This window comes from Jaculus jaculus, chromosome 6, assembly GCF_020740685.1.
Source record: "Jaculus jaculus isolate mJacJac1 chromosome 6, mJacJac1.mat.Y.cur, whole genome shotgun sequence".
Classification (NCBI taxonomy): domain Eukaryota; kingdom Metazoa; phylum Chordata; class Mammalia; order Rodentia; family Dipodidae; genus Jaculus; species Jaculus jaculus.
The window spans coordinates 3,716,666-3,741,893 of NC_059107.1; the positions used below are offsets into that span (position 1 = coordinate 3,716,666).

The 25,228-nt window shown below is 43.9% G+C and overlaps 1 protein-coding gene across 3 annotated transcripts in view; it reads right to left on the minus strand.

Annotated features, from left to right (window-relative positions):
- Nucleotides 1-781: 781 nt before the first annotated feature.
- Nucleotides 782-25,228, minus strand: part of Kif3a (kinesin family member 3A) — a 33,481-nt gene continuing 9,034 nt past the window's right edge. Inside the window, exons 3-19 of one of the 3 annotated variants that reach the window (XM_045152792.1) lie at nucleotides 23,372-23,516; nucleotides 23,157-23,241; nucleotides 21,370-21,475; nucleotides 18,452-18,591; nucleotides 17,797-17,994; nucleotides 17,331-17,505; nucleotides 13,572-13,670; nucleotides 11,456-11,527; nucleotides 9,516-9,524; nucleotides 6,354-6,510; nucleotides 5,782-5,962; nucleotides 5,475-5,585; nucleotides 4,107-4,232; nucleotides 3,046-3,099; nucleotides 2,709-2,777; nucleotides 2,097-2,221; nucleotides 782-986 (exon numbers count right to left, since the gene is read on the minus strand). In XM_045152792.1, the coding sequence (XP_045008727.1) occupies nucleotides 938-986; nucleotides 2,097-2,221; nucleotides 2,709-2,777; nucleotides 3,046-3,099; nucleotides 4,107-4,232; nucleotides 5,475-5,585; nucleotides 5,782-5,962; nucleotides 6,354-6,510; nucleotides 9,516-9,524; nucleotides 11,456-11,527; nucleotides 13,572-13,670; nucleotides 17,331-17,505; nucleotides 17,797-17,994; nucleotides 18,452-18,591; nucleotides 21,370-21,475; nucleotides 23,157-23,241; nucleotides 23,372-23,516 (1,901 nt within the window). In that variant the 3' untranslated portion in view covers nucleotides 782-937. The remainder of the gene's footprint in view (nucleotides 987-2,096; nucleotides 2,222-2,708; nucleotides 2,778-3,045; nucleotides 3,100-4,106; nucleotides 4,233-5,474; nucleotides 5,586-5,781; nucleotides 5,963-6,353; nucleotides 6,511-9,515; nucleotides 9,525-11,455; nucleotides 11,528-13,571; nucleotides 13,671-17,330; nucleotides 17,506-17,796; nucleotides 17,995-18,451; nucleotides 18,592-21,369; nucleotides 21,476-23,156; nucleotides 23,242-23,371; nucleotides 23,517-25,228) is intronic. The other 2 variants (XM_045152793.1, XM_045152794.1) reach the window with 2 other exon arrangements.

A 25,228-nucleotide genomic window follows, 5' to 3' on the forward strand; every position in this document is an offset into this window, starting at 1 on the left:
TTTTCTAGCTTAGCTACAAAGACATTCTTTAAAAGTACATGTTTGGGGGCTGGAGAGATGGCTTAGCAGTTAAGGCATTTGCCTGCAAAGCCAAACGACCCAGGTTTGACTGCCCAGTACCCACGTAAGCCAGATGCACAAGGTGGCTCATGCGTCTGGAGTGGTTGAAGGCCCTGGCGCACCCATTCTCTTTCTCTCTCTATCTCTTTCTCTCTCAAATAAATAAATAAATAAAATAAATTTTAAAAAATACATGTTTGGGAATGTACAGGCCACGACCGGCTTCAAGGGAACACGAGGAAGCCAGAGAACACGGCAAGGGCAGAACGTGACATCAGGCCTGGCACAGGGCCACAGGGCTCCCGAGGAGCACACTTTCCACTGTTGCATCTGAACTGTGTACTTGCAAAGAATGCTAATTATCAGACTTTCTACAGGAGACCAGCCGCATCACACCTAGCACACCGTGACTACCAGTGTGAAAGGAGACTATGCCCGCTCTCTGGGGCTGGCTGGTCAATGCTGGCAGAGCCACTCGCTTCTCACCCACCCAGACAAGGCAATTCAAGTGGCTGGTGGCCGTGTGAGAAACAGGGCATGCTTTCCTCTGATACTGAAATCTTGATTATCTAAGTTTACAGTAGTTGGGCAAATAACTGTTAGACACGGGCGTCAGAACGGCAGCTCCCCACACACGGATGTCCCCTCAGTGCAGCTGAAGGAAGAACACCGCGTGATCACAACCTTAACACTGTCAATGTTGTATGAACTTGCTACACACTTCAAAGTTAGCAGGCAAACTGTATTTCCAGTCTCACGCCACGATTTACAGCTTCCATTACGTGACAGTACGCAGGCGTCTTCCAGGTTTTAATTAAACATTTTTGTCCAGGTGTGAGAACATCACGAGCTTTTATTGTCACTAAGTCTACAACATTTACTGGAGTAATGAATCAATTACAGCTTCAGGCTTCGCAGAACGCTTTCTGTTTGGAGAAGAGAGAAACGGAATGTGCGTGCTTTCCTCAGAGGGCTGCAGTGCCAACACTTTACACATGCAGCAGAAAATACGGGGTGGCCACTGGGTCTGCAAACACTCCCACATTTGCCTTGTTTGCTCATATAACTGACCAATTAACACCCATTTTTTTCTTTGTTTGCAGGGGTGGGAGGCCCTGAAGTGTCTATTTTCTTTCTCTCTCTACCTCTCCCCCACATTTGCTTGCAAATAAGTAATATTTTTAAAAGTTGGGGGGATGAGATGGTCAGATCAATTTTCCTTACCTTGTGACCTAGGAAACCAAGGTCCTTGGGGCAATGTTTATGACAGAAAAACTAACCAGCTGGACATTATGTTTTGAGAGTCTAATGAGGCAAATTAGCATCTCATTAGAAGAATTAGTAGAAGAATTAAGAAAACAACACAGACATTTCACTGTACACCAGGAAAGAACAAAAGTAAATTCAAAGTAAATTCTATTAACTCAAGAGGGCTAAAGAAATACGGAAGTCTGCAATTCTTTTTTAAAAAACTGTGTGTGGGCTGGAGAGATGGCTTAGTGGTTAAGGCGCTTGGCTGCAAAGCCTAAGGACCCAGGTTAGATCCTCCAGTACCCACATAAGCCAGAGGGACGAGGCAGTACATGTATCTGGAGTTTACCACTGCTAGAGGTCCCTGTAGTGCCCATTCGCACACGCACACACACTCTCTCTCTCTCAAAAAAAAAAAAAAAAAAAAACACGTGTGTGTGTGTGTGTGAGGGTCTCCTACTGCTGCAACTGAAAGCCAGACACTTGTGCCACCTTTTGCATCTGACTTTATGTGGGCGGCTGGGGAACTGAGCTCAGGCTGGCAGCTTTGCAACAACTCCCCTTAAATGACGGCTGCGCCATCTCCCAGCCCCCAGAAGACTGCAATTGTTTAGCCATATTTTACTTACTCAAATTGTAAACATAAGGAGCAAGACTTTTTTTTTTTTAATATACCAATAAAAACATCTGTCATTATTAACTAACTAAATTCTAACTTCCTTTAAGTATGTCTGGAGCGAGCACCTCAACGCCACCATCACTCAGGACCCGAGGACCACTCTCACCTTCTCCCCGTCTTCGGCCTCGCCTTCCCCTTTGAAGTCCGCGGCCTTTCTAATTTCATCAAAGACTGACGCAGACTCTCCTCAGTGTAGGCGAGGTACACGTGAGAAAGGTCTACTTCAAAGGGCTGGGGAAAGAGACAAACGCAAGGAAAGTTACACCCGATTTGGGGAAATGTTTACAGGGTTGAGTAAACATCGAACAAGAGCACAGAAGGCAAAACGAAGTCAATCCACAGACTTTTCTACTCCTGGTCTCTAACATGTATTCAAAGCTGGGGAACTATTAGCCTTGACACGCCCCAAGTTTCCTCAAACATAAACAAAAGCCGCCTTGCTCTCCACAAAGCGGGTCTGGTCCCTCTCCTTACTGACCTAGGACTAAACTGGCTCGCAAAGGGCAGCGGCGTCTCCTCATCCCCCCGACTGCTCTGGCAGGCCGTGCTGAGCCACAGGGAGCAGCGCTGTCCTCACTCCCGCCTCAGCAGAGCCTCTATTCCCAAGGGACAGCCCACTGCTCAGCAGAGCCCAGACACAGCCTCCAGGCCCAGGAGGTGACACACTGACCCTCACTGCTGTCGAGGACCACAGAGCATTGTAAAGAAGTGCGCTTACGTCTTTCTCCTTTTTATCAGGTACTGGAGTTTGCTTCCTCATGTTATTTCCTGTATAGGCAACACATTTCTCCAGAAGGGAAAAGGGAAGAAAATGTCTACATTAGCTCGGTGAACTGGGCACACGGCCCCGAGGCCTCCTGTGGCTCGCGGAGAAGCACAATCCGAACCCTCGGGCACACAGGAGCTCAGGTCTCCAGCCCCATGCAGCTCCAGACACAGGCCGCTTCCACACAGGGCTCTGTGTCTGGCCTGCTGGATCCTCCCCAGCCCCACTGCGTAGACCCCAAGACCTTGCCCAGCCCCCCAGCACTCGTGGCGGGCGCGGGCGTACTCACCAGCTGCCATTCGCCTATGTCTTCATTCCAGTGCACGTAGTGCTCAATCATCTCCTTTTAAAAGAGCCAAGGTTGGTTTTCAGTAATGGGAAACACTCTTCGAACTCATGTTGAGTTGGTATAAATAATATGTATGACAGTTTCATACATGTGTCATTGTGTCTAGCTCATCCTCACTCTTCACTCCTGAGTGCTGGGATTAAAAGTGTGCACCACCACATCCAGTTGAGAACTAAGCTCTTTTTTATTTAATTTTTATTTATTTATTACACAGAGAGAGAATATGGATGTGCCAGGGGCTCCAGCCACTGCAAACGAACTCCACACACGCACCACCTTGAGCATCAGGCTTATGTAGGTCCTGGGGAATGGAACCTGTGTTCTTAGGCTTCACAGCCAAATCCCTTAACCACTAAGCCATCTCTCCAGCCCAGAACTAAACTCTTAGTGTTAAATTAACAAAGTTAATGCTCAAAACATTATATGCTGAAACATGCATTTTAAAAACATATACTTCACAGGAACACGTGTGGATGTCATGAAATTATACAGGAACCTGAGGTCAGAGCGAGGGCTGGGGTGGGCTGGAAGAGACAAGGCATGGAAGGAGGTGGAAAGCTACTTGGCTGGAAGTAGTTTAATGTCCAGGTCCCGGCTGAGTGAGGAGTCAACTACAAAACAACTACACACAAAACAGCACATCAAAGGACCAGTGGAGTATACCAGGAACCCACAATTAATTCTGTGCACCTGAGATCCAAAGAAATAAATTTTAAAATAGTTTCTTAATGTTATATTGATATTCAAAACACATTTCTTAAAAAATTACTATGATAAAGTTTTAAAAAATATACTACAAAAGCCAGGTGTGGTGACATACACCTTTAATTTGAGCACTTAGGAGGCAGAGGTAGAAGGATTGTTGTGAGTTCAAGTCCACCCTGAAACTACATAGTCAGCCTGGGCTAGAGTGGGACCCTACCTCGAAATACCAAAACCAAAAACAAAACAGACCAGCCAGAAAGAGCGTCATGCTGGGTGGCGATGCACGGCCCTCTCACCTGGTAGTCCTGAGGAATGAAGTTGTCGATGATGAGCATCTGCAGCCGCAGCTCTCGGCTCAGCTGCCGGATGTTCTCCAGCAGGCCCTCGATTTCCCTCTGATGCTCTTGTTGGAGGTCAGCCATCTAACGGAAAATCCACGAAAACTTGATAAGCAGACCAGATTTTATATGCAGGACAGTTCAGATGACATAGGATGCCAGTTCAAAAGTAACAGACATAGCAACACCATCACTGTCTATTTCAGATTTTCAGCTAAAGTTTGGTGGGGGGAGGGGAAGAAGGGATTTAGCTTAATAGCTAAAATTAAAAACTGTACAGAAAGGAGTAATGTTTCATTAAAATTTTATATATTTATCTATTTGATTTAATTGCAAGAGAAGAGATGAGAGACAGAATAGGTATGCCAGGGCCTTCAGCCACTGTAAATGAACTCCAGACATATGTGCCACCTGTGCATCTGGCTCACGTAGGTAGTGCGGAACTGAACCTGGGTCCTTTGACTTCACAGGCAGATGCTTTAACCACTAAGCCATCTCTCTAGCCCATGTTTTCAATTTTTAAAGTTGTAAGCACATGCCTTTTGCAAGCATGAGGACCTGAGTTCAATCCCCAGTAGTGCCCATGTAAAAAAGCTGAGAGTAGAGCTGGAGAGATGGCTTAGTGGTTAAGGCACTTGCCTGCAAAGCCTAAGGACCCATGTTCAACTCCCCAGATTCCACATAAGCAAGATGCACGTGCAAGGTCGCATGTGCTCTGGAGTTTCAGTGCAGTGACTGGAGGCCCTAGCATGCCAATTCTCTCTCTCTCTTGCTCTTTCTCATAAAAAAATTAAATTTAACTTAGGAGTTTTTAAAAAGCTGAGCGTGGGGCTGGAGAGATGGCTTAGCAGTTAAGTGCTTTCCTGTGAAGCCTAAGGACCCCAGTTTGAGGCTCGATTCCCCAGGACCCACGTAAGCCAGATGCACAAGGGGGTGCATGCGTCTGGAGTTCGTTTTCAGTAGCTGGAAGTCCTGGCGCGCCCATTCTCTCTCTCTCTTTGCCGCTTTCTCTCTCTGTCGCTCTCCAATAAATAAATAAATAAAAATAATAAAAAATATTAAAAGGCTGTGTGTGGCAGCAGTGCGTATGTGTAGTCTGTAGGCAGCCCCAGGGCTTCCAGCAAGCTCCAGGCCACGGAGACCTCTTGTCTCAAAAAGGTGGATGGCGCCTGAAAGAAACAGTACCCTAAGCTGGCCTCTGGCTTCCATATTCATGTGCAAACTAGTACACATGCACACATGAACACACACACACCAAAAATTGTAAGCACACATCTTCTGTAACAATTTAGAACTATGGGAGCAGGTAATTTCTAAGAAACCAACCTCCGACTTGGCAGCCATCAACATAGTCCAAACTTTCTTTAACTTCTTAGTCTTTCCCTGTGCTTCCTCTTGCAAACTGGTATATTTTTCCTCGATATCCAAGCGCTCTTGCTATGATAAAAATTGGTAAATTTTCTTTAATCCACAATTTAACAAAACAAATGACATAGATGTTTAGCAATTATTGTCTTTAAGATAATCCATAAATATGTTTTTATTTTTCATAAAGATTTTCAACATTTAGGTTTCTACTGGAAAAGTTAAATATACTAGGCAAAGGGTTAGGCTTCATAGAAAGTCATATCACCTCTTTCTCCTCAAGCTCTCTGCGAAGCTGCTCAGCTCTTTTTCTCCTTTCTTCCAGCTCCATATTGGATTCTTCCAGAAGTTTCTCTTGTTCCTCAGCTTTGGCCAACAAATCAACACCACCAACAATTACCTTCTTCTCCAGAGCAGATAATTTTTCCAGCAAAGACTGATGCTCTTGTCTATTAATTACAATGAGAATATTCTAAATGATTATATATCTTACCAACTACATACACTGTGCAATATTAACTCACAATTTAAAGTATAACTCAAATTTGCAAAGATATATATTTCTCCCACAGAGAAATTAAATAATCAAAGAAGAGCTAGGTTTTAGAAATGTATACCACACACGTCCTTCTTCCCAAATACAGCTTCACTGAAGACAAAAATATTTCTAAATTTTTAAAAAATATTTTATTTAGAAAGAGAGAGAGACAGATAGAAGAGAATGGGTATCCCAGAATCTCCCGCCACTGCAAATGACCTCCTGATGCAGGCACCACCTTGCGCACCTGGCTTTACGTGGGTCCTGGGAACTGAACCCATGTGCCCGACCCCAGGACTCACTGGGCCTTCAGCAGGTCTTTCTCCCGCTTCTCCAGCTCAGCTCTGGCCTTGTTTCTTTCTTCTTCTTCCATGTCGAGCTTTGTCTCCAGTGCTTTTCTCTCCTCATCAATTTTAGCTTGCATTTCCACCATCTTATCTGGGGAAACTTTCTTTTTACCTAGTTGAGTAATTTAATTGAAGAAGTCACTACAAGTCAGCATTTCAGACATATGAATTATCTTCAATATGGAACTGCCTGGCCTCAATCATACAAAACCACACATCAACATTTTAAGGAAATGAAACCAATAATATCTCTCACTTTTATGTTCCTAGAAAAAGCTTTAATTCATTAAAAAATTCAAACTGCTGCAGTGGTATCTAAGAACAAAAAATGTAAGTGAAAGAGAAACAAAATAGATGAGCATAAAAATATGGAAAGAAAAATAGGAAAGCCAAATTTTAAAAAGTGAAGATTTGTGTGTATCCAAATAGCACAAAAAAGTAAATGACCCTTTGGTTATTTCTTCCTGATAGTTAAGTACAAAATCATATGGCTTCTCAATTACTTCCCCTAAATTGTCAAAAATAGTTAGTCACGTAGGCCGAGTGTGGCGGCCGAGGCCTTTAACCCTAGCACATAAGGCAGAGGTGGGAGCATCTGCGAGTTCAAAGCCTGCCTGGAGCTACTACAGACTCCACCTCAAAAAGCAAAAAGCAAAAAAAGGCATGTAGACATTGAGTACACAGATCAAAACAGCAGGCACAGTTTATGTCATGCAGCTTTTATTTCATAAAATCACTAGAAACTACTTCCTGTCATAGAATACTTCTCAAGGAAAAAAACTATACCAACCATTTTTAATTGTTATCATCATAAACCAGGTACTTTACAACTGATGAGCTGCCCTGATGTGTCATTAGATCCTAAATGAGCCCCCAACATAGCTCTTTACTACACCAAACCCAAGATCCTCAAATTCCCCACCTCAGGTTAAACATACCAAGTATCAAAAATAAGTAGAATACCAAGTCAGCTTTCAATTAATGTGTTTATATTATAACATCTAATAGTGTATTTCACATACATGTAATAGATGTTCAAAGAAAGTTCACTGGTGAGCTTCAAAATCATGAATTTCAAATGAAAAATCAAAAAGAGAACATAAAGCTAGCTTATTAAAATGGTTATGAAGCAATTTATTTCTGGTAATACAAATTCTTAGAAACATGCTCCTTCATACACCCACTGAAATGTTTCCCAGAACTGGCCCGAGGCTCTCCTGAAAGTCTGGTTGTTCTCAACTTCCTTCCCTAAGGACTGAGAAGACGAAGCCAGAACAGTTAAGGTATGCACTGTTTTGTCTCTGCCCAAGGTCCAACCCCTCTTGCAAAAGAGGACTAGGCACCAAAAAATAATCTGAAGGAGCCACATATCTGAATATATTCTTTTAGGAACCAGGAGAGAGAAAATCATTCATAGGCTTTATTTAACTCAAAATAAAAAAATTTTTTTTTGAGAGTTTCAAAGACATCACCATTCATTTCTACAGAACTACAGGTCTAAAGCAAAATCTAAGGCACACAGAGAGTAACTAAAAGCACAAATCCAGACTCATGCTGTGGTGTGGTGTGATTCATTGCATTCCAAAGTCAGGACGGGGCCTCATTCTATCAGCTTGTTTGGCAGTCACCCACAATGAACCTTTTGAATTACCCTGTTAAAAATAATTTTTACAAGTAATTTAACTCCTGTTCCCAATGAATTCCTAGAAAGATTTTTCAACAGCAGTATCATTTCTTAGAAATTTGAGGGAGACAATGTAAGTTCAAGTTTACAGGAAGTGCATGTGTTTAAAAAATGTGTAACTTCCACCTTAGAATCACAAATATTTAAAGAAAAGTGGCCAGCCAATATGTTAAAACCAAAATAATATGAGTTGAAGGCATGGATCTAAATGGTATAAACATATGAACCTAGATCTGTAGAGCTATATGTGTTGTGTTAATGGTTAAAACGGTTCCAAAATATATTAAGAGGCAGTAAAATGTAAAAATTTTATATACAGAAATATAAAAATGAATGTCTCTTGATGAATGAATATTGAAGGGTTACATTAGTAGTTCAAAACCATTCAGGTAATTTTTTCAACCTGATGACTTATCAGAAAAAAAGTTCTATGATCCAGTAATACCTTCAGGAAGATCCGATATACATAGCTGGGTTAGTTTCAAAGTATAAATACTTAAGTCACATGTTGTCTAGCCAGAATTACTCTGACATGCCACTGTTATTTAAATAGAAGTATATATAAACTTCCTAAGCACACATTTAAGAATGTGATATCACTAACAGTACATGTAGTTTTAATGAATGAACTTTTAGTCTTGGCTCCCAAGGATGTAGGCCTTAGCCCCCAGGGAGCTGGTCTGCTGGACCCCAGGGCTGCTTTCCCTGGGGGAAGCTGCAGTCCAGGGAGAAGGGGCCCTCATCACAGTAATGAGGACTTTGATGTCGCTCTAAGGCGACAAACGCCTACACAGATCCCATAAAGGGGTAGGGGCGCAGCTCAGCGGTAGAGCACGTAACTACCAGAAGTAAAGCCCTCGGTTTGATCTCAGTGCCACAGAAAAAGGTCTTATCAACCAAACCAATAAAAAAAAACCCCACAAAACAGTTCTTTTTCTAATATTACATGACAAAATTCAGCACTAAACTCCAGGTAAGTATTAAAAAAGTTAATGCTTAAAAAAAAGGATTTAATTAAGCCAAAGAGAAGCAGTGGTAACTCGGCTGCCCTCTCCTCCCGCCCCCAGAAGCAGTGGAATGAGGGAGCAAAGGAGGCGCTTCAAGCCCGTGCCAAGGCCCTTAGTGTCACTCTTAACACGCGAGCCCCACATGCGGGTACACAGGGCACCTGACTGTTGGCCTTCAAAAAAGGAGAATTTTTGAATACCAAATCACTTGTAACCGGATCTTCAAAATGTGGCTTAGTGACTCTTTAAGAATTTAGCAAAAAGGAAGTTTTTTAAAGATAAAATTGAAAGATTTTTTTAAATACAAAGGATGAATACTTACCTTGTGAAAAGTTATTAAAATGTTTCAATGTGATGTATTTAAATAAAAAATCCTTGATAAGATAAATAACTGTACCAAGTGGAGTGCAACTCAATCACACCAACCTGCTTGATCTTGCAATAAGTGGTAAGCAAGCCGCAGACAGGAAACATATGCACAGAGATGAGGAGGGAAAAAAGGGAGATATTATTTCCTTTGTCAAACAAAGAAAATGTATAATAGCATTCATTTATAGTACAGTGTAGAAATAAATCATCCAGACTGAAATAAGAGTCTGTGTAAAAGAAAGCATGTTCAACATGAGACACACTTTACGCAGACAGCAGAGCGCCTCGGTCTAAGATTACCCATCAGTCTTAAAGAGCTGACTAACAGTTCAGCGCCATGTGGTTACTAATGGAATTACAGACATGGAATTGGGAACCTGCTAAGACCTGGGAAATTATCTAAAACGGCAAAATAGAAAATTAAGCCAATTTTAAAGTTAGTAAATTTAAAACAACAGGGTTCACACTGTTTATTCCAAAAATTTCCCAATTCAATGTTTCTTGGAGCATAACAACCCATGACAGGTGTCCCCCATTTTAAGAGCATCCACCAGAACAACCTGACAGAGAAATTCGTTTACAACAATTTGCATTGATCACATATCCACGTAGGAAGAATGTTCAAAAAACACAAGTTCACAGCATATATGATTTCCAGCTTAATAAAGAGATTTTTTTTTTTCAGGAAAAAGTATTACATAAAATGTGGAACACCTGTATAGTATCAAACTCCATTCAACTTCCTGCAGAATGCTAAGAGAAATTATAATAATGAATCTAGAGAAGAAAATGACAACTGATGATTCAAGCAAGGGACACCTAACAGGCCATTCGTGTTTTCACAGGAGGTACACACAGTCAAGTTACACGCAGCAACCACATGCTAGGACAACTAGACCTCTCCTTCACCCACACACCACGTTACAACCAGCGCTGTGTGCAAGACAGGCAAACGGCAAAGGGAGCTCTGGAACTGAGCAGGGACGGCTCATTGCACTGCCTCAGTGGTATGAGTTCTGAGGGTGCAGATTTTAAAAAAGAAGAGGTTTTCCTAGGTTTTGAATGATGATACTTCCCACTCACTGCTAACTGCTCTACAAAGTAGAACTGATCCTATGAAGCCAGTTTTTGGTAACGTGTCTTATCACTGTGGACAGTGTTTTCATATTAAAGTTTTCCTCTAGTAAGCTAAAAGTAATTAGTTTTGATGTTAGTTGTAGAAAAGGTAAGTGTTCTAGATAATGCTGAAAAGACAGTAAGCTGCATGCTGGCAAAAAAGGACACCAGCTCCCCTTTCTTCTGAAAATAAAATAAATAGAAGATGAGTATCTTTAAGGTTTACAAAAAAGTCTTTACATCTGTAAGTCTACATAAATATTTCAAAAATTTTATGATTCTGAGTTCTCTAGTGACCCCTTAGAAAACATCTTAAAACCTATCTGGCAAACAAGAAGTAGGGATAATTCCTTTTAAAATAAAATGCTATTCAATTTATCTTTACTTGCTTGAAATTTTACATTTTTCCTTCTTGGAAGCATTCTTAAGCTGCTTCTAAGCACAGAATACCAAAATGTAAAACGTTTAAAATGGTGCCACGTGTTATAATGGGCACTGATGTGCTGATGAATATAATTTATACCTGTAGAAATTCAGGAGTTGTTGTTAAATGTCTCTTATGTTGACCAGGACTAACAATTTACAGTGAGCTTAATGACGAATCCTGAGAATAATCCTTCTAGACAGCTTACTAGCTCTCTTGACATTATCTCAAGTGCAAAAACATGAACCTCTCTTCCATGGTCTCAAACACAAGCGGGGCGTATGTTTAACAACCACGGTTAAGGGGAAGCAATGAGGGCGGGAGTGTCACATGCTTTGCCTACTGAGAAGCCCCGCCTGTGCTCTTCAGTCAGGCCAGGGCGCGCAGCACTTCTCACATGAAGCCCAGGAGGTATGGAGAAGCCCGAGCTCTGTCAGAGGTAAGAGCTGCCACTCACTAGGCAAGAACTTATCCCGAGGCTTCTCTACGACAGAGCCTGTGGAGTCTGAGCTACTGCTGCTGCTACTGCCTGGAAGACAGAGAAGGGACCCAACGGGAGCCAAGGAAAGAGGAAACAAGAACATGAACACATACACAGGAAAATTCAGTTTTGAAGAAAGAATTTTAAAGGACAATCAAGCTTGCACTAAAAAACCAAAACCACTTTCCCTTAAAACCAGTCTTGTTAGCAATCTAGCCAGTATCACTTCATAAAACCATGGGGGCAGAGGAGGGACAGAAACTGTTTTTTGTTACTGTTTTGTTTTTGAAACAAGGTCTCACTTTAGCCCAGGCTGACCTGGAACTCACAGTGGTCCTCCTACCTCAGCCTCACAAGGGCTGGGATTAATGCGTGAACCAGCACACCCAACTGTAGCTGCCTTACAAGACCGTCAGGAGGTTGGAGAGACTGCTGAGTGGTTAAAGGTGCTTGGCTTGCAAAGCTTAAAGTCCTGCGTTCAATTCCCCAATATGCACGTAAAACCAGATGCACCAAGTGGTGCACACCTCTGGAGTTTGTTTGCAGTGCAACAGGCCCTGGCACACTCATACTCAATCTATGCTTCTCTCTTTTAAATAAATAAATAAAAATTTTAAGAAAAGACCTTCAGGAGTGAACAAACCCACTACTTACCTAAAACATAATTATTCAGAAAGTTAGAATGAAGAACACAGAAAAAAGTTACTTGGCAACATTTAAGTCTACTTAAACCATTTAAGTTGATAAGTAGAAGGAACAACTTTAAATGTAATGTGTGGAGGTCAGAGGACAGTCTTGGGGTGCTTGCTGCTTGCTCCGTCTCTTTTGCTGTGGGGGGCAAGACTGGTCTGTGAGCTTCGGGGTTCTCCCATCCTGCCTCCCCTACCAGAGGACGCTGGGTCACCATGTTTGCACTTCCTAACAAGTCCACTACCTGCTCTAGCTTTGAACAGAGGAGTTTAATCTGAAAACCCAGGTATGTATGAAGTCAGGGGTTGGCAACCTTTTCTGCAGCAGGACAGGCGTGTTTGGGCACGGCAGGCCGGATGCTCTCCTCGGAGCGCGTGCAAGCAAGCAGATGGGCACAGCCGTTAATGACACTTCTTGACTGAAACAGGTACAGGCTGGACTGGCCAGCAGGCTGCACTCTGCCAAGTGCTGCCCAAGTCATGCTTTTCTTTTTTTTTTTTTTTTTCTCGAGGTAGGGTCTCACCATAGCCCAGGCTGACCTGGAATTCACTATGTAGTCTCAGGTGGCTTTGATCCTCCTACCTCTGCCTCCCAGGTGCTGGGATGAAAGGCGTGTGCTACCACGCCCGGCACTTTTCTTGTCTTTTTCAAAAGATATTTTTATTTATTTTTAAGTAGATAAAAAGAGGGGGGGTGGAGAATGGCATGCCCAGGCCTACAGCTGCTGCAAACAAACTGCAGATGCATGCACCACCTTGTGCATCTGGTCTTGTATGGGCAGTGGGGAATCAAACCTGGGTTGTTAGGCTTTGTAGTCAAGTGCCTTAACCATTGAACCACATCAGCAATAATTTTAAGACAAGCAAACTACGCACCAGCTTGAAAACCATGCCCACAGTAATGGAGCAGAGCTCGGCAGCAGCCAGCAGGGAGGCGTGAATGCGGCCACGAAGCCACGCCCATCTCTGCAAGCCTCTGCGGCCTCAGCTACGTAAGCGTGACAGCACACTTTATAAGAAAAGGAACTAAACTAAACGTCCAGTCAACTCATGGTTATTTGTTAAGGCCCTCTACAGACTAACTTGACTTGAGGGGATCCCACTGAACCCTCTTTTCCAAGCAAGCAGGTTTCTAACAGGCGAAAGTCCCAAGTGAGTCGTCCACCATCAGTTTTACAATTAAACTTCTCTAAGAAAACACACAACGTGCTATTGGGAATCAGCTGTAACCGGAAGCTTGGTACAGGAGGAAAGAAGACAGGCAACGGGCACGGGCGTCTCTGCCTGAGCCGCTGCATGACCGCAAGCTGCCTGACGGAGGCGCTGCGCTGCCTTAGGAAGGGAGAGCTCTGCGGGGAGCGATCTAGTCCACCCGACACATCAGAGCGGCGAGCAGAACTTACCTCTTCTCTTTTTCCTTTTCTCTCCATCTTCTCCAACCTCACCCTCTTCATCCTCCTCCTCCTCTGACCCACTGATATCCGAGCCTGAGATTTCTTCTCCTTGAATAGAAATTTAATGATTTTTAGTCTGTACCAATTTGTTGGGTAGTTAGAAAATGCCACTATCAACTTTCTTCATTAAGTTTTCGTTGCCACAAATACAAACTTAAATGCTTCTAGATGACATATCAGATATGGTAGCCTCAAAAATAAGATGTCCATAATTTTATTTTGAAGTCTTTAATGCTGATCCACTTATCATTTCAAAACCTCATTGTTTTTATTTTTTATTTTTGGTTTCATGAGGTAAGGTTTTACTCTAGTTCAGGCCGACCTGGAATTCACTATGTAGTCTCAGGGTGGCCTCAAATTCATGGCGATCCTCCTACCTTTGCCTTCCAAGTGCTGGGATTAAAGGCGTGAACCACCACGCCCGGCTTAAAACCTCATTTTAAGTGTACTCTAAGTATACAAAAAGACTAGGTGTTAGGCGGGTATGGAGGCGCACACCTTTAATCCCAAAACTATGGAAAACAAACAATGATCAAAAAAAAAAAAGGGCTGGGGGGGGGGAGGGAATTACCATGGGATATTTTTTTATAATCATGGAAAATGCTAATAAATTTTTTTTTAAAAAAGGGCTGGAGAGATGGCTTAGCAGTTAAAAGCATTTGCCTGCAAAGCCAAAGGACCCAGGTTTGATCCCCCAGGACCCAAATAAACCAGATGCACAGGGGGCACATGCCTCTGGAGTTCATTTGCAGTGGCTGGAGGACCTAGTATGCCCATTCTGTCTCTTTCATTCTCTGTACATCTTACTCTCTCTATATAAATAAATATTTTTTTTTTTTAGTGACTGGAGTAAAACCTTTAAAAAAACAAATCCCCAAAATACACATGTTCCTAAAAGGATGGAAAGCATCAGTCTAAGGGGAAGGAATTACAAATATTTTGTTCTCTGGGCTTCCTAGCAGCGACACCTGGACAGCAACGAGCATTTTTGGTGCCCAAATCCTGGTTTCTAAATACTATTCTCTGAAGATAAGGATGTGGGTGGGGGTACGATTTCAAGGTGTTGCAGTTACTTTCCGGTTGCTGGGACAGGCAGCAGCTCACGGAAGAAGGGGCTGAGTTCAGTTTACGGCTTTACAGGGAGGCCGCACCACAGCAGAGAGAGCACAGCAGGTCACAGCAGCAGCAGGAAGTAGTCTATGTACCAGGCTTGGAGCTGGGCTACCTTACCCAAACCTACCCCGGTGACACACCTCCTTTAGCAGCTCCACCTCCTAAGGGCTGCACAACCGCCCCAGCCTGCCACCAGCAGGGCCCAAGTATTCAAAACACATGGGTCTGTGGGGGACACTTCACCAGAACCGCCATATACGGACATGGCAGGGAGCATACAAGACACACCCCGCTGACCGTGGCTGCAGACAACAAGGAAGTGCTTAGAAATGACCTGACAGCAAGTCCTCACAGCTCACGCTGGGACAATCTGAGCAACAAGGAAATAACAGCACTGGATTGCAACCCTAGCTGAAGAAATCAACAGGGGCTAGAGATGCACGGCGGTAAAGGCTTGCTCGTGTGAGGACCTGACGCCTGCAGGAGAGAACTTCCTGGTCACCTGTGCCAGCAAGAATCTCCCTCACCTGCAGGAAGGGCGCAGCAGACCTGACTGGCAGTGCTCAGTGCATGTGTCTTTAGACTTTCTGTATTTCTCAAGATATAGACACTTCTGAAGGGTGCTGGTCATGTATTTCATAGAGTGTGTCTACTTTTTCTAGTTTATATTATCACTCTATACGGGAAATTATAAAAGCAAATCATGGAGCAATAAGAACACAAAATGAAATGTGCTAAAAATAGTATTACCATATGATCCAGAAGTTCTATAAATGGCATAGTATTACCATATGGCCCAGCAGTTCTGCACATGTAAAGCAAGAACTTAAACAGGAATCTGTGGTCTGATGCATGCCACCATATTATTCACACAAGTCAACAGGCAGCAGCCAGCCAAATACCCATGAACAGATGAATGCCAAAAACAAAATGTAGTCCACACAGCAGACTATCACTGAGACTCTAAGGAAAGAAATCCAGACACGCCGTGACGCGCACCAGCCCCGAAGGCAACGTGCTAAGTAATAAGCCAGACTCATAAGGAAAACACTGCGTGGTTTTCCTTCTCTGAAGAACCTAGCACACGCGACTTCAGACACAAAGAAGAATAGCTGACGCCAGGGCTAGGAGTAGGAAGGCATGAGGAATTCGTATTTAACAGGTACAGAGTTTCTGTTTGGGAAGATGAAAAAATGTGGAAGTGCGTAATGGTGAGAGTTGCATGATAATGTTCTTAACGCACAACTGTATACACAAACTTGTTAAAATGCAAAGTTTTATGCTATATACACTTTACCATGTAAAAGCAGGAAAATAAAGTCAGAAAAACAAAAGGCAGACACTCAGCACAAACACAAAGTCTCTCAGACACACAGCTAGAAGCACACACCACCTAGTGGTCACGGTGAAAACACTAACAAGAGTTTACTCTGCTTTTCCTCAAAATTCTCACTAAGTTCAATAAACCAATTTCTTCAAACGTCTGTGGCAGGGTTACTACATCTGGGTTTCCCCTGAGATTGCAAAGGGGCAGTTCCAAGTTGTCACCTGGTGTGCTGAGAGCTCTACAGTCGTCAAGAAGGCCTATCGCACAAGGGCAGGGAGAGCCTTGGCACTCAGTGATGACTGGGAAGTTTCTCACCATCACGAATCAGGCCTGCAAACTTTCCGTTTTCTTTTCTTTTTACTTTTTAACATGTGTGTGCAAGTGCACATGTGTGTGGGAGCCAGAGGACAACTCAGGGGTTGTTCCATAGGATGCGGCCGGCCAGCCCCAGGGAACATCCTGTCTTCCCCTCCGTACTGCGGCCAGAACTTTTACTCAGGGCTCATGCTTGTGCGACAAGTGCTTTATCCGCTGAGCTCTCCAGCAGATCTTCAACATTTATAACCATCTAGCATTTTTTTCCTAGAAAATAATTCTCCAAATAGAATCCCATTTGCAGATTTAAGTATGAAAGCAAGCAGGCCATGGTGGTTCATGCATTTGGCTAGACTAGGTAGCACAAGCCCGAGAAATGCCTTCTGCCTCTGCCTTCCCAGCGCGGGACTGAGAGAGGACACACCGCCAGGCCCGGCCTTCACATGGGTGCGAGGGGGTGACTCAGGTTGTCATGCTTGTGCAGCAAGCATTTCCCTTCCGCGTCACCTCCCTACATATCAAATTAAAAAAACACAGAGACACATACACTAATAGTATGTGATCTTACTTAAATGCTAAAGTATGCAAATAACAAGCTCTTTTCCAGAAACTTCATGTGTTGATGTCGCTGGGATTGGACCCAGGGCTTCATGTGCTATGCGAGTGCTCTACCACTGAGCTACACCCCCACCCTTCAGAAAATGTTGTAGTTACTGTTCGTTTGTTTTCATTTCTTTTTCTTTTTGAGCTAGAGGCTGACCTGGAACTCATGGTGATCCACCTATCTCAGCCTCCTGAGTGCTGGGATTGAAGGCTTGTGCCACACCAGCTGAAAACGTTATTTTAAATAACAATATTAGAGGTCCAAAAATGCTTAGCAGGTGGGTTTTATCAGAAAATTTAGTGGTTAACCAAAATATTTTAGGCAGCATTACTACTGGGGAAGAAATTACCTTCTTCAAGTTTTTTCTTCAGCTCCTCTATTTCCTTCTGGAACTGGCGAAGCAGAGCATCCTTTGGATCTTCATTAATTCTAGCTTTATTCTTAATATTCTTAGCACGGTTGGCATAGCGCAAAGTACTGATGGTTTCATCGTAATTGTAATCTGCTGGCCCAATGTTTGCACACTGTTGAATTAGAAATGTAAATCACTTACACGGCTGCTGATCAACTACAAGCACATCAGAACAAATACGTGACGCCCCTCGGCAACTTGGCGTTCTTAAAGAAGAGCACCAGTCACGTGGGTTTCCAGATGATACTACGGCGGGCAAATAGGCGTGGTGTGCTACAGAGAGGACAGCCACAGTCAAAGAGGCAAAGGGATTGGGTGTTTAAAGCATGATGCATATCAATCACTGGCATAAGTCAGAGTCATAACGTTGCCTGGTTTTACTAAGCCACAGATTCAGTCTTACCATCATGGTTTTTGAGTTTCCGCCCAAGGAATCCTGAAGAAGACGAGTGAGTTTGGAGTTACGATAAGGCACATGAGTGCTCTTTCCATCGACCAAGGCCGAGATCACGTTGCCCAGGGTGGAGAGTGAAAGGTTGATCTTTGTAGCCTCCTTCAGGCGCTGCCCCGTAGCTCCGGTCTTTGCTTGCCTTTCCGAGCCCTAGCAAGCAACAGAGACAAAAGTCAAACTGCAATTTGCATGCATAACTTTTTTAACAAAGTAAGTTAATGGCATAAATTCTTTTTTTTAATTTTTTTTAATTTTTAAATTTTTATTAACATTTTCCATGATTATATAAAAAATATCCCACGGTAATTCCCTCCCTCCCCCCGACACTTTCCCCTTTCTTATGTAGCATCCGGAATTCACTTCAAAGAAGCAAAGAAGGGGAAGTGGGTGACACTCAAAGCAAGACTGGCCATGAGCATGACGGGAACACAGGGATAGGATCTCTCTACTTTCACGTCACAACATATAACCCACAATCAACAAGTTAAACACGCACGTAGTCATTTGAAGGTCATGTGCAAATCCTACCTTTCCACTTTATCTTTACTCACTTATGAGATAAAGGGTCTCAAGAAAGCCCTTTCCTAGACAGCAGCTTGTTACTTACAGCCAGGTCCACAAGGTGAAGCTTTCCCATCCTGACGTGCACGTTCCCGTCCACTCCTTTCTCGCTGCACTCTATGGTGATTGTGAAGATGGCATGGGAACGGGAACTGTGTTCATTCATGTTAGTCGCGCCAACAGAACCTTTAATACAGAAAGAAAACCCTTAAGATCTGGAGTGCCTTCATTCCATTTTACTAACTCATTGGTTGACTGATTTACAGACGCGGTCTCATGTAGTGCACGCTGGCCTCAAACTTGCTATGTAGCTGGGAATGACCTTGAAACTGTGATCCTCCTGCCTCCACCCACTAAGTGCTTGTACTCCAGGCATGTGCAGAGCTGGGAACCTACCTCAGGATTTCACATACACTAAGCAAGCACCAGCTCCAGAGGGTACCTTTTAAATTACATATCTAGAATAGTTAAAAACTTAATTCCATCACAAAGTCAAACCATAAAACCAGAGGTGTGTGTTTAGTCACTGTATGAAATTTCTCTTACAGTTTATGTTGACAACAAAAGAAAACTGAAGTTATGAAATTTGCAGAAAAATGGATGGACCTGGAAAGTATTATACTAAGTGAGGTAACCCAGGCCCAGAAAGCCAAGTGCCACATGTTCTCCCTCATATGTGGATCCTAGCTACAGATGATTGGGCTTCTGCATGAGAAGGAAAAAACTCAGTAGCAGAGGCCAGTAAGTTAAAAAGGAGATATAAAGGGAAGAGAAAGGAAGGGAGGAGGGTACTGAATAGGTTATTATTGTATATATGTAAGTACAATGATTGAGATGGGGAAGACATATGATGGAGAATAGAATTTCAAAGGGGAAAGCGGGGGGGGGAGGGTATTACCATGGGATATTTTTTATAATCATGGAAAATGTTAATAAAAATTGAGAAAAAAAATTAAAAAAAGAATTTGGGGCTAGAGAGATGGCTCAGCAGTTAAAGGGTGCTTGCTTGCAAAGCCTGATGGCCTGAGTTCAACTCCCCAGCACCCACATAAAGCCAGATGCATAAAATGGCACATGCATCTAGAGTTCATTTGCAGTGTCAAGAGTCCCTGGTATGCCCATTCTCCCTCTCGTCCTTACAAATAAATAATAGATATTAAAAGGACACTTTGTGATGTTCCATGTATTAGAGAAAGAATTTCGCATAAAATTCTTAGTTACAATCACAAATATTACTGTCTAAAAAATAAATAATTTACAAAGCTGGACATAGTGGTGTGCACTTGTAGTTCTGATTGTTTGGGAGGCTGAGGCAGGAGGATCAACTGAGCCCGGGCAATCCAGGCAAGGCCCTCTCTCTTAAAAAATACACACAAAGAAACACACATTTAAAAACTGGGAAACGGGGCTGGAGAGATGGCTTAGCGGTTAAGCGCTTGCCTGTGCCTAAGGACCCCAGTTCGAGGCTCGGTTCCCCAGGTCCCACGTTAGCCAGATACACAAGGGTGTCTGGAGTTTGTTTGCAGTGGCTGGAAGCCCTGGCGCGCCCATTCTCTCTCTCCCTCTATCTGTCTTTCTCTCTGTGTCTGTTGCTCTCAAATAAGAAATAAATAAAAAATGGACAAAAACTGGGAAACGACTGATGATTCAGCTCTCTTTAGAGGGAATTCTGCCTCAGCACCAGGAGTATACATGTGTAATCACACTGGCTTTTAAACAGCTCATGCTGGACAGGCGTCCTCAACTGTCATTGGCTACAGCTGAACCTCAGTTCCTCAACGGCTGCTTGGTGACCACGGCTGCTCTGCAGTGGATTGTCCGTGTCTTCCCAGTCACAAGCAGTACTGCACAGACTAGTCTTACAGTGTCTTAGCACCTGGTGCAAGCCTTGTATTTGGCCAGCTAGGGCAAATGAGCCAACTGGTGCAATAGTGGCACATCTATTATGGGAGAAGCCAACCACCCTCTAATTTGACTGGAGGCCTGCTCTATAGGAAGGAAAACCTACAACAGGGGTAGTCATGAGCCCTAGGGGTGTAATGTGTGCTACTGTCTGGCTAAATGTACATATTATGCTCACCAAACTGCCCAGTAAGCACTTCTCTTAATGTTCATGCCCATATATGTATATATGTATTTTTTGTTTGGTTTGGTTTGGTTTGTTTGTTTGTTTTGAGGTAGGGTCTCACTCTAGCTCAGGCTCTCCTGGAATTCAGTATGGAGTCTCAGGGTGGCCTCGAACTCATGGCGATCCTCCGACCTCTGCCTCTCGAGTGCTGGGATTAAAGGCGTGCGCCACCACACCCGGCCATGCCCATACATTAATGTTACTCTCATTTTTGGTTAGAGAAGCTTTTCCTTTCAGATAGCAGTGACCTTGGGATGACTCAGAAGGCACCATGGTGATGACAAGAAGTGACAAAGGAGTGCTCGGCACTAAAATATTGATTTCACATCTTCCAAGGCTCAGGGTCCGTTGTGGAAGAGATGGAAGAAAGAATGTAAGAGCCAAAGGAAGGGTAGGACTCCTTACCACGTGCTCCCCCCGACACAGAATGGCCTGGATATCCATGACCTCAAAGTACCTGTACCTACACAAGACCATCATAATAGGAGGAAAAGATCATGACATCAAAATAAAAGAGAGACTGATTGAGAGGGGAGGGGATATGATGGAGACTGGAGATTCAAAGGGGAAACTAGGTGGAGGGAGGGAGCTACCATGGAATATTGCTTACAATGATGGAAGTTGTCAATAAAATTTTTTTCAAAAAGCATACACCACCACGCCCAGATTGCGGGGGAAAACCCTAAATAAATGCCTCTATGAGGCAAAATACCCCTTTGTTTATTTGAGAACGACAGACAGAAACAGGCAGACAGACAGAGAGCATAGCCCCTAGTTCTGACCCTCCTCTGCCCACCCACCGGGAAGCTGCGGAGCCACAGCAGCGCCGCACTTACGATTCTTGTGGCCAAGTGTCATGATTCTGTCCATGTCGTCGGCATTGTTGACCACATAGGCTGACAAGTCCTTGATATAAACGCCCACATCAGGCCTCTCTTTAACCTAAACAAGTAAGCACATATGTAAGACTTTGCATTTGATCCAGCACTCTCTCCCCGGCGGCTGCTGAGTGCGAGGCCCTCCCCGCGAGGTTACCAACAGGCAGAGAAGACACAAATGAATGACTGCAACAAAATTACTTTAATTGTGATGTCCTAAATAAAAATTACAGAAAGGCATATATTTCAGATCTAGTAAGCCAGTGACTGGGATGGATATGTTTCTGCAAGATGACATTTAAGCTGGAACCTAAACAAGATGCAGGGATAAATAGTCTGTCTTAGGGCAGGAGGCGAATGGGTGCAAGGACCCTCAGACGGGAGAAACAGAAAGCCGAGGCATTTTGCAGATGGACAGCAGAGCACGGACGGGCTCGGGTTCCACTGGCAGGGTGCTGGCCCAGCACACACCCAACCCTCAGCCGTCACCAGCCAAACGAGGCATGGTGGTGCATACCTACAACCCAAGCACTTGGCAGGAAGAACAGGAGTTCAAGGTCATCCTCAGTTACACAGCGAGCTTGAGGTCAGCCTGGGATACAAAAGACCTTGTCTCAAAACAGTAAGAGCCGAGCACACGGCTCGTGAGGGAACCAAGAAAGTGGTGTGACGCGCACTTCTGAGTCGCTCATACCAAGGTGAAGCCAACAAACGACTCAAAGCCACTGAGAAATCCACATAAAAATATCTTTATTATTCAAAGTGAGATGATCTTGTGTTGAGAAACGCTGTCTGTTTAACATGGACAATAATCTTTTTTTTTTTTTTTATTAACATTTTCCATGATTATAAAATATATCCCATGGTAATTCCCTCCGACAATAATCTTATGAAGTAGATACATTACTATTATTTCCATTTTCATATGACAACACCAAAGTTTATAGGAGCTAAGTCATTTGCTCGGGATCAGAAGCAGATTTAAGGACCTTAGAAATCACCTCTTGACCCTAAACAATACAGTCACTCAGGGCTTCCTTGCCTTGGGCAAGTCATGAAATGCCTGAAGCGCTCACTTTGCACGGGAGTGGGGGGGGGGTGGTAAGAGAAAACTGCTGTGCGTGGAGATCACACGCAAGCGGGTATGTTTCCACCAACTGCACTGCCGCTGCCCTGCAACAGCTCAGCAATACTCTGGGACCTGATCCCACCACAGCCTAGGATGAAGAGGGTGCTCAGAATTTCTCTGCTGCTCCTCCCTGTCTGGTATCTCCTGGATCGCACGGATGCATAATTCCAGCACTGATACCTTAAGAGCTAACCTTTCCTCTAACCCTGGTGTTGGTTCCTGCCTTCCCTCTCGTTTTGAGACAGGGTCCTGTTGCTCACTGCAGTGTGTGCCAAGCTGCCTGCCTGCGAGGTTCTGGGGGCTCTGTCTTGGCCTTCCATCTCACCACTGCGTTGCTGGGTCACATACACTTGGGCTAACGCGTCGGGCTGCTGGTGGGCTCTGTGGACCTGAACCCAGGTCCACACGCTCACGCCGCAAGTGCTCCTTCCACAAAGCATCTCCCGCCCTCAGCTCAACAGTCCCCTGTCAGTAAGTCATCCCCCAATATGTCTGCATGTGGAAGAAATGACACCTGTACCCAGTGCTGTGAAATCTTAAAAATGCTCTAAATCAAAGGACCTGAATTTAGAACATGCATTACTGTGGAGAGTGATCCAATTCCAGTGATCCTTACCTCTAGTCTCTGTGTCTGATCTTTGCCCAGGAGATCACGGACTTCTTCGTTATATATTTCCAGATATGACACTCGAACCAAAAATCTGTAACAATATTTGAGCACATAAAAGACAATGAACTACTTACAAGAGCTGCCTTAAGTACGTCTGTAGCATCTGGGCCTGTGGCGTTCTGGGTTTGCATCTTGGCATGAGAAAACAAGAGGTTCTTTACCTTGTATCACCCTCAGCTTTCGCGATGTGACCGAATATGTGAGCGAAGGAGTTGGGGATAATCCCTCGAAGCTCAGGCACTGCGCGGACGCCTTCCATAGTGAATGTTTTGCCTGTTCCAGTTTGTCCATATGCAAAAATAGTCCCTGAAAGTGAAAGGCTCATTTTTCAGTTTCTTTGACACTGACATGATTCTGTCCCTGAATTCAAACTTTACATTCTAGGCCAAGATTCACCTTCAGTCTCGACATACACAATAGGAACTAAGTACTGTTAAAGCCCCTGGGTCAGCAAGATACCCTTGACTATTAACAAAAGATATGTATGTTTCCTAATGGCTGCTGGGGGAGGGGGAGAGACACTGTCATCTGTGGTGCAGCCACTGGCAGGAACCACGCGCTCTGGTCAGTAAACCCCCACCCGTGCGCATGCAGGCAGCCCTAGTGGGACACACGCATGAATAAGAGACACGAAAGTAGAACTGGTTATGAAGAAGGGATTGAGTGGCAAATGGATGGGGAAAAGGGACGCAAGAAGGTAACGGGAGGGCTTATGATCAAAATACATTATTACATGCAAAAACCTGTCAATGTACTCGAAGTCTTAAATGCAAAAATCTTCCAAGTAGCAAGTCCTGTGGGGGGGGGGGGCGTGGGCCGGCAGAGGAGCGGGCAGTGAAGCAGGCCCCAGAGTGAATCCAACCCGCCACTTTTTAGCCACCTGATCCTAGGCAAGTCACTTTTAGAATGCCTTCTCAATCATAGAACAGGCATTAAGAAGAACTACTCTAGCTCATAATATGAATCAAATAAGGGCTGCAGAGATGGCTTGGCAGTTTAGATGCTTGCCTACAAAGCCAAAGGACCCAGGCTCAATTCTTAGGATCCATATAAGCCAGATGCACAAGGTGGCACATGCATCTGGAGTTCATCTGCAGCAGCTAGAGGCCCTGGCATACCCATTCTCTCCTTCCCTGACCCCCTCTCTCTATCTGCCTCTTTATCTCTCTCAAATAAATAATAAAAATTTCTTTTTTAAAAAAAGCATTGCCTTAAAAAAAAGAATCAAATAAAACAACTTACTTCAACACCAACCTGGTAGAGAATACCAGTAAGTGGTACTTTGTTTTCTTCTCAATCCTGAAATACATTCATTATTTTAAAAAATATTTTAAGCATGGAGAGATGGCTCAGTGATTAAAGGCACATGCTTGCAAAGCCTAATGGCCTGGGTTTGAATCCCCAGTATCCACATGAGGCCAGACGCACAAGTAGTGCATACACCTAGAATTCATCTCAGCAGAAGGCCCTGGCATGTCCATTCCCCTCCCCTCTTTTTCCTCTTTCTCTCTGAAATAATATTAGACAAAAAGATTTTAAAGTAACAGGTATAAATTTAGGGCCACTAACTAAAAAGGTGTTATTACAGGTAGTTACAATTTAAACTTTCTAAATATCTAAATCCACTCATTAAACAAATATTTACCACATATACTAGAGAATGCCATGGTACCAGGCACCAGTGGCCAAGGGACAAGTGAGACGAGCAATCAATCCCACATCTGAGGGAATGAGATGCCTGTGAACGGCTAAGCACTATGGACATCAAAAAGCAGAAACTGCTGCAAGGAGGGTGTGAACCAGACAGAGAAAGCGCAGCCAGGAAGGTGTCCCCGAAAACGCAGGTGGAAGACAGGGTGAGGAGTGTCTTTGGGAGTGCGTCAGGCTCAACACATTCTCCCTGGCAGGGCGAAGGAAACTCTCCTGTTTTCTGTTCCCTTCTCACTGTGGGCACTGGGATTACAGAAGCCTCCACAGCTTCTGGCTTTTTGTGTGGGGTCTGGAAGTTTGAACTCAGG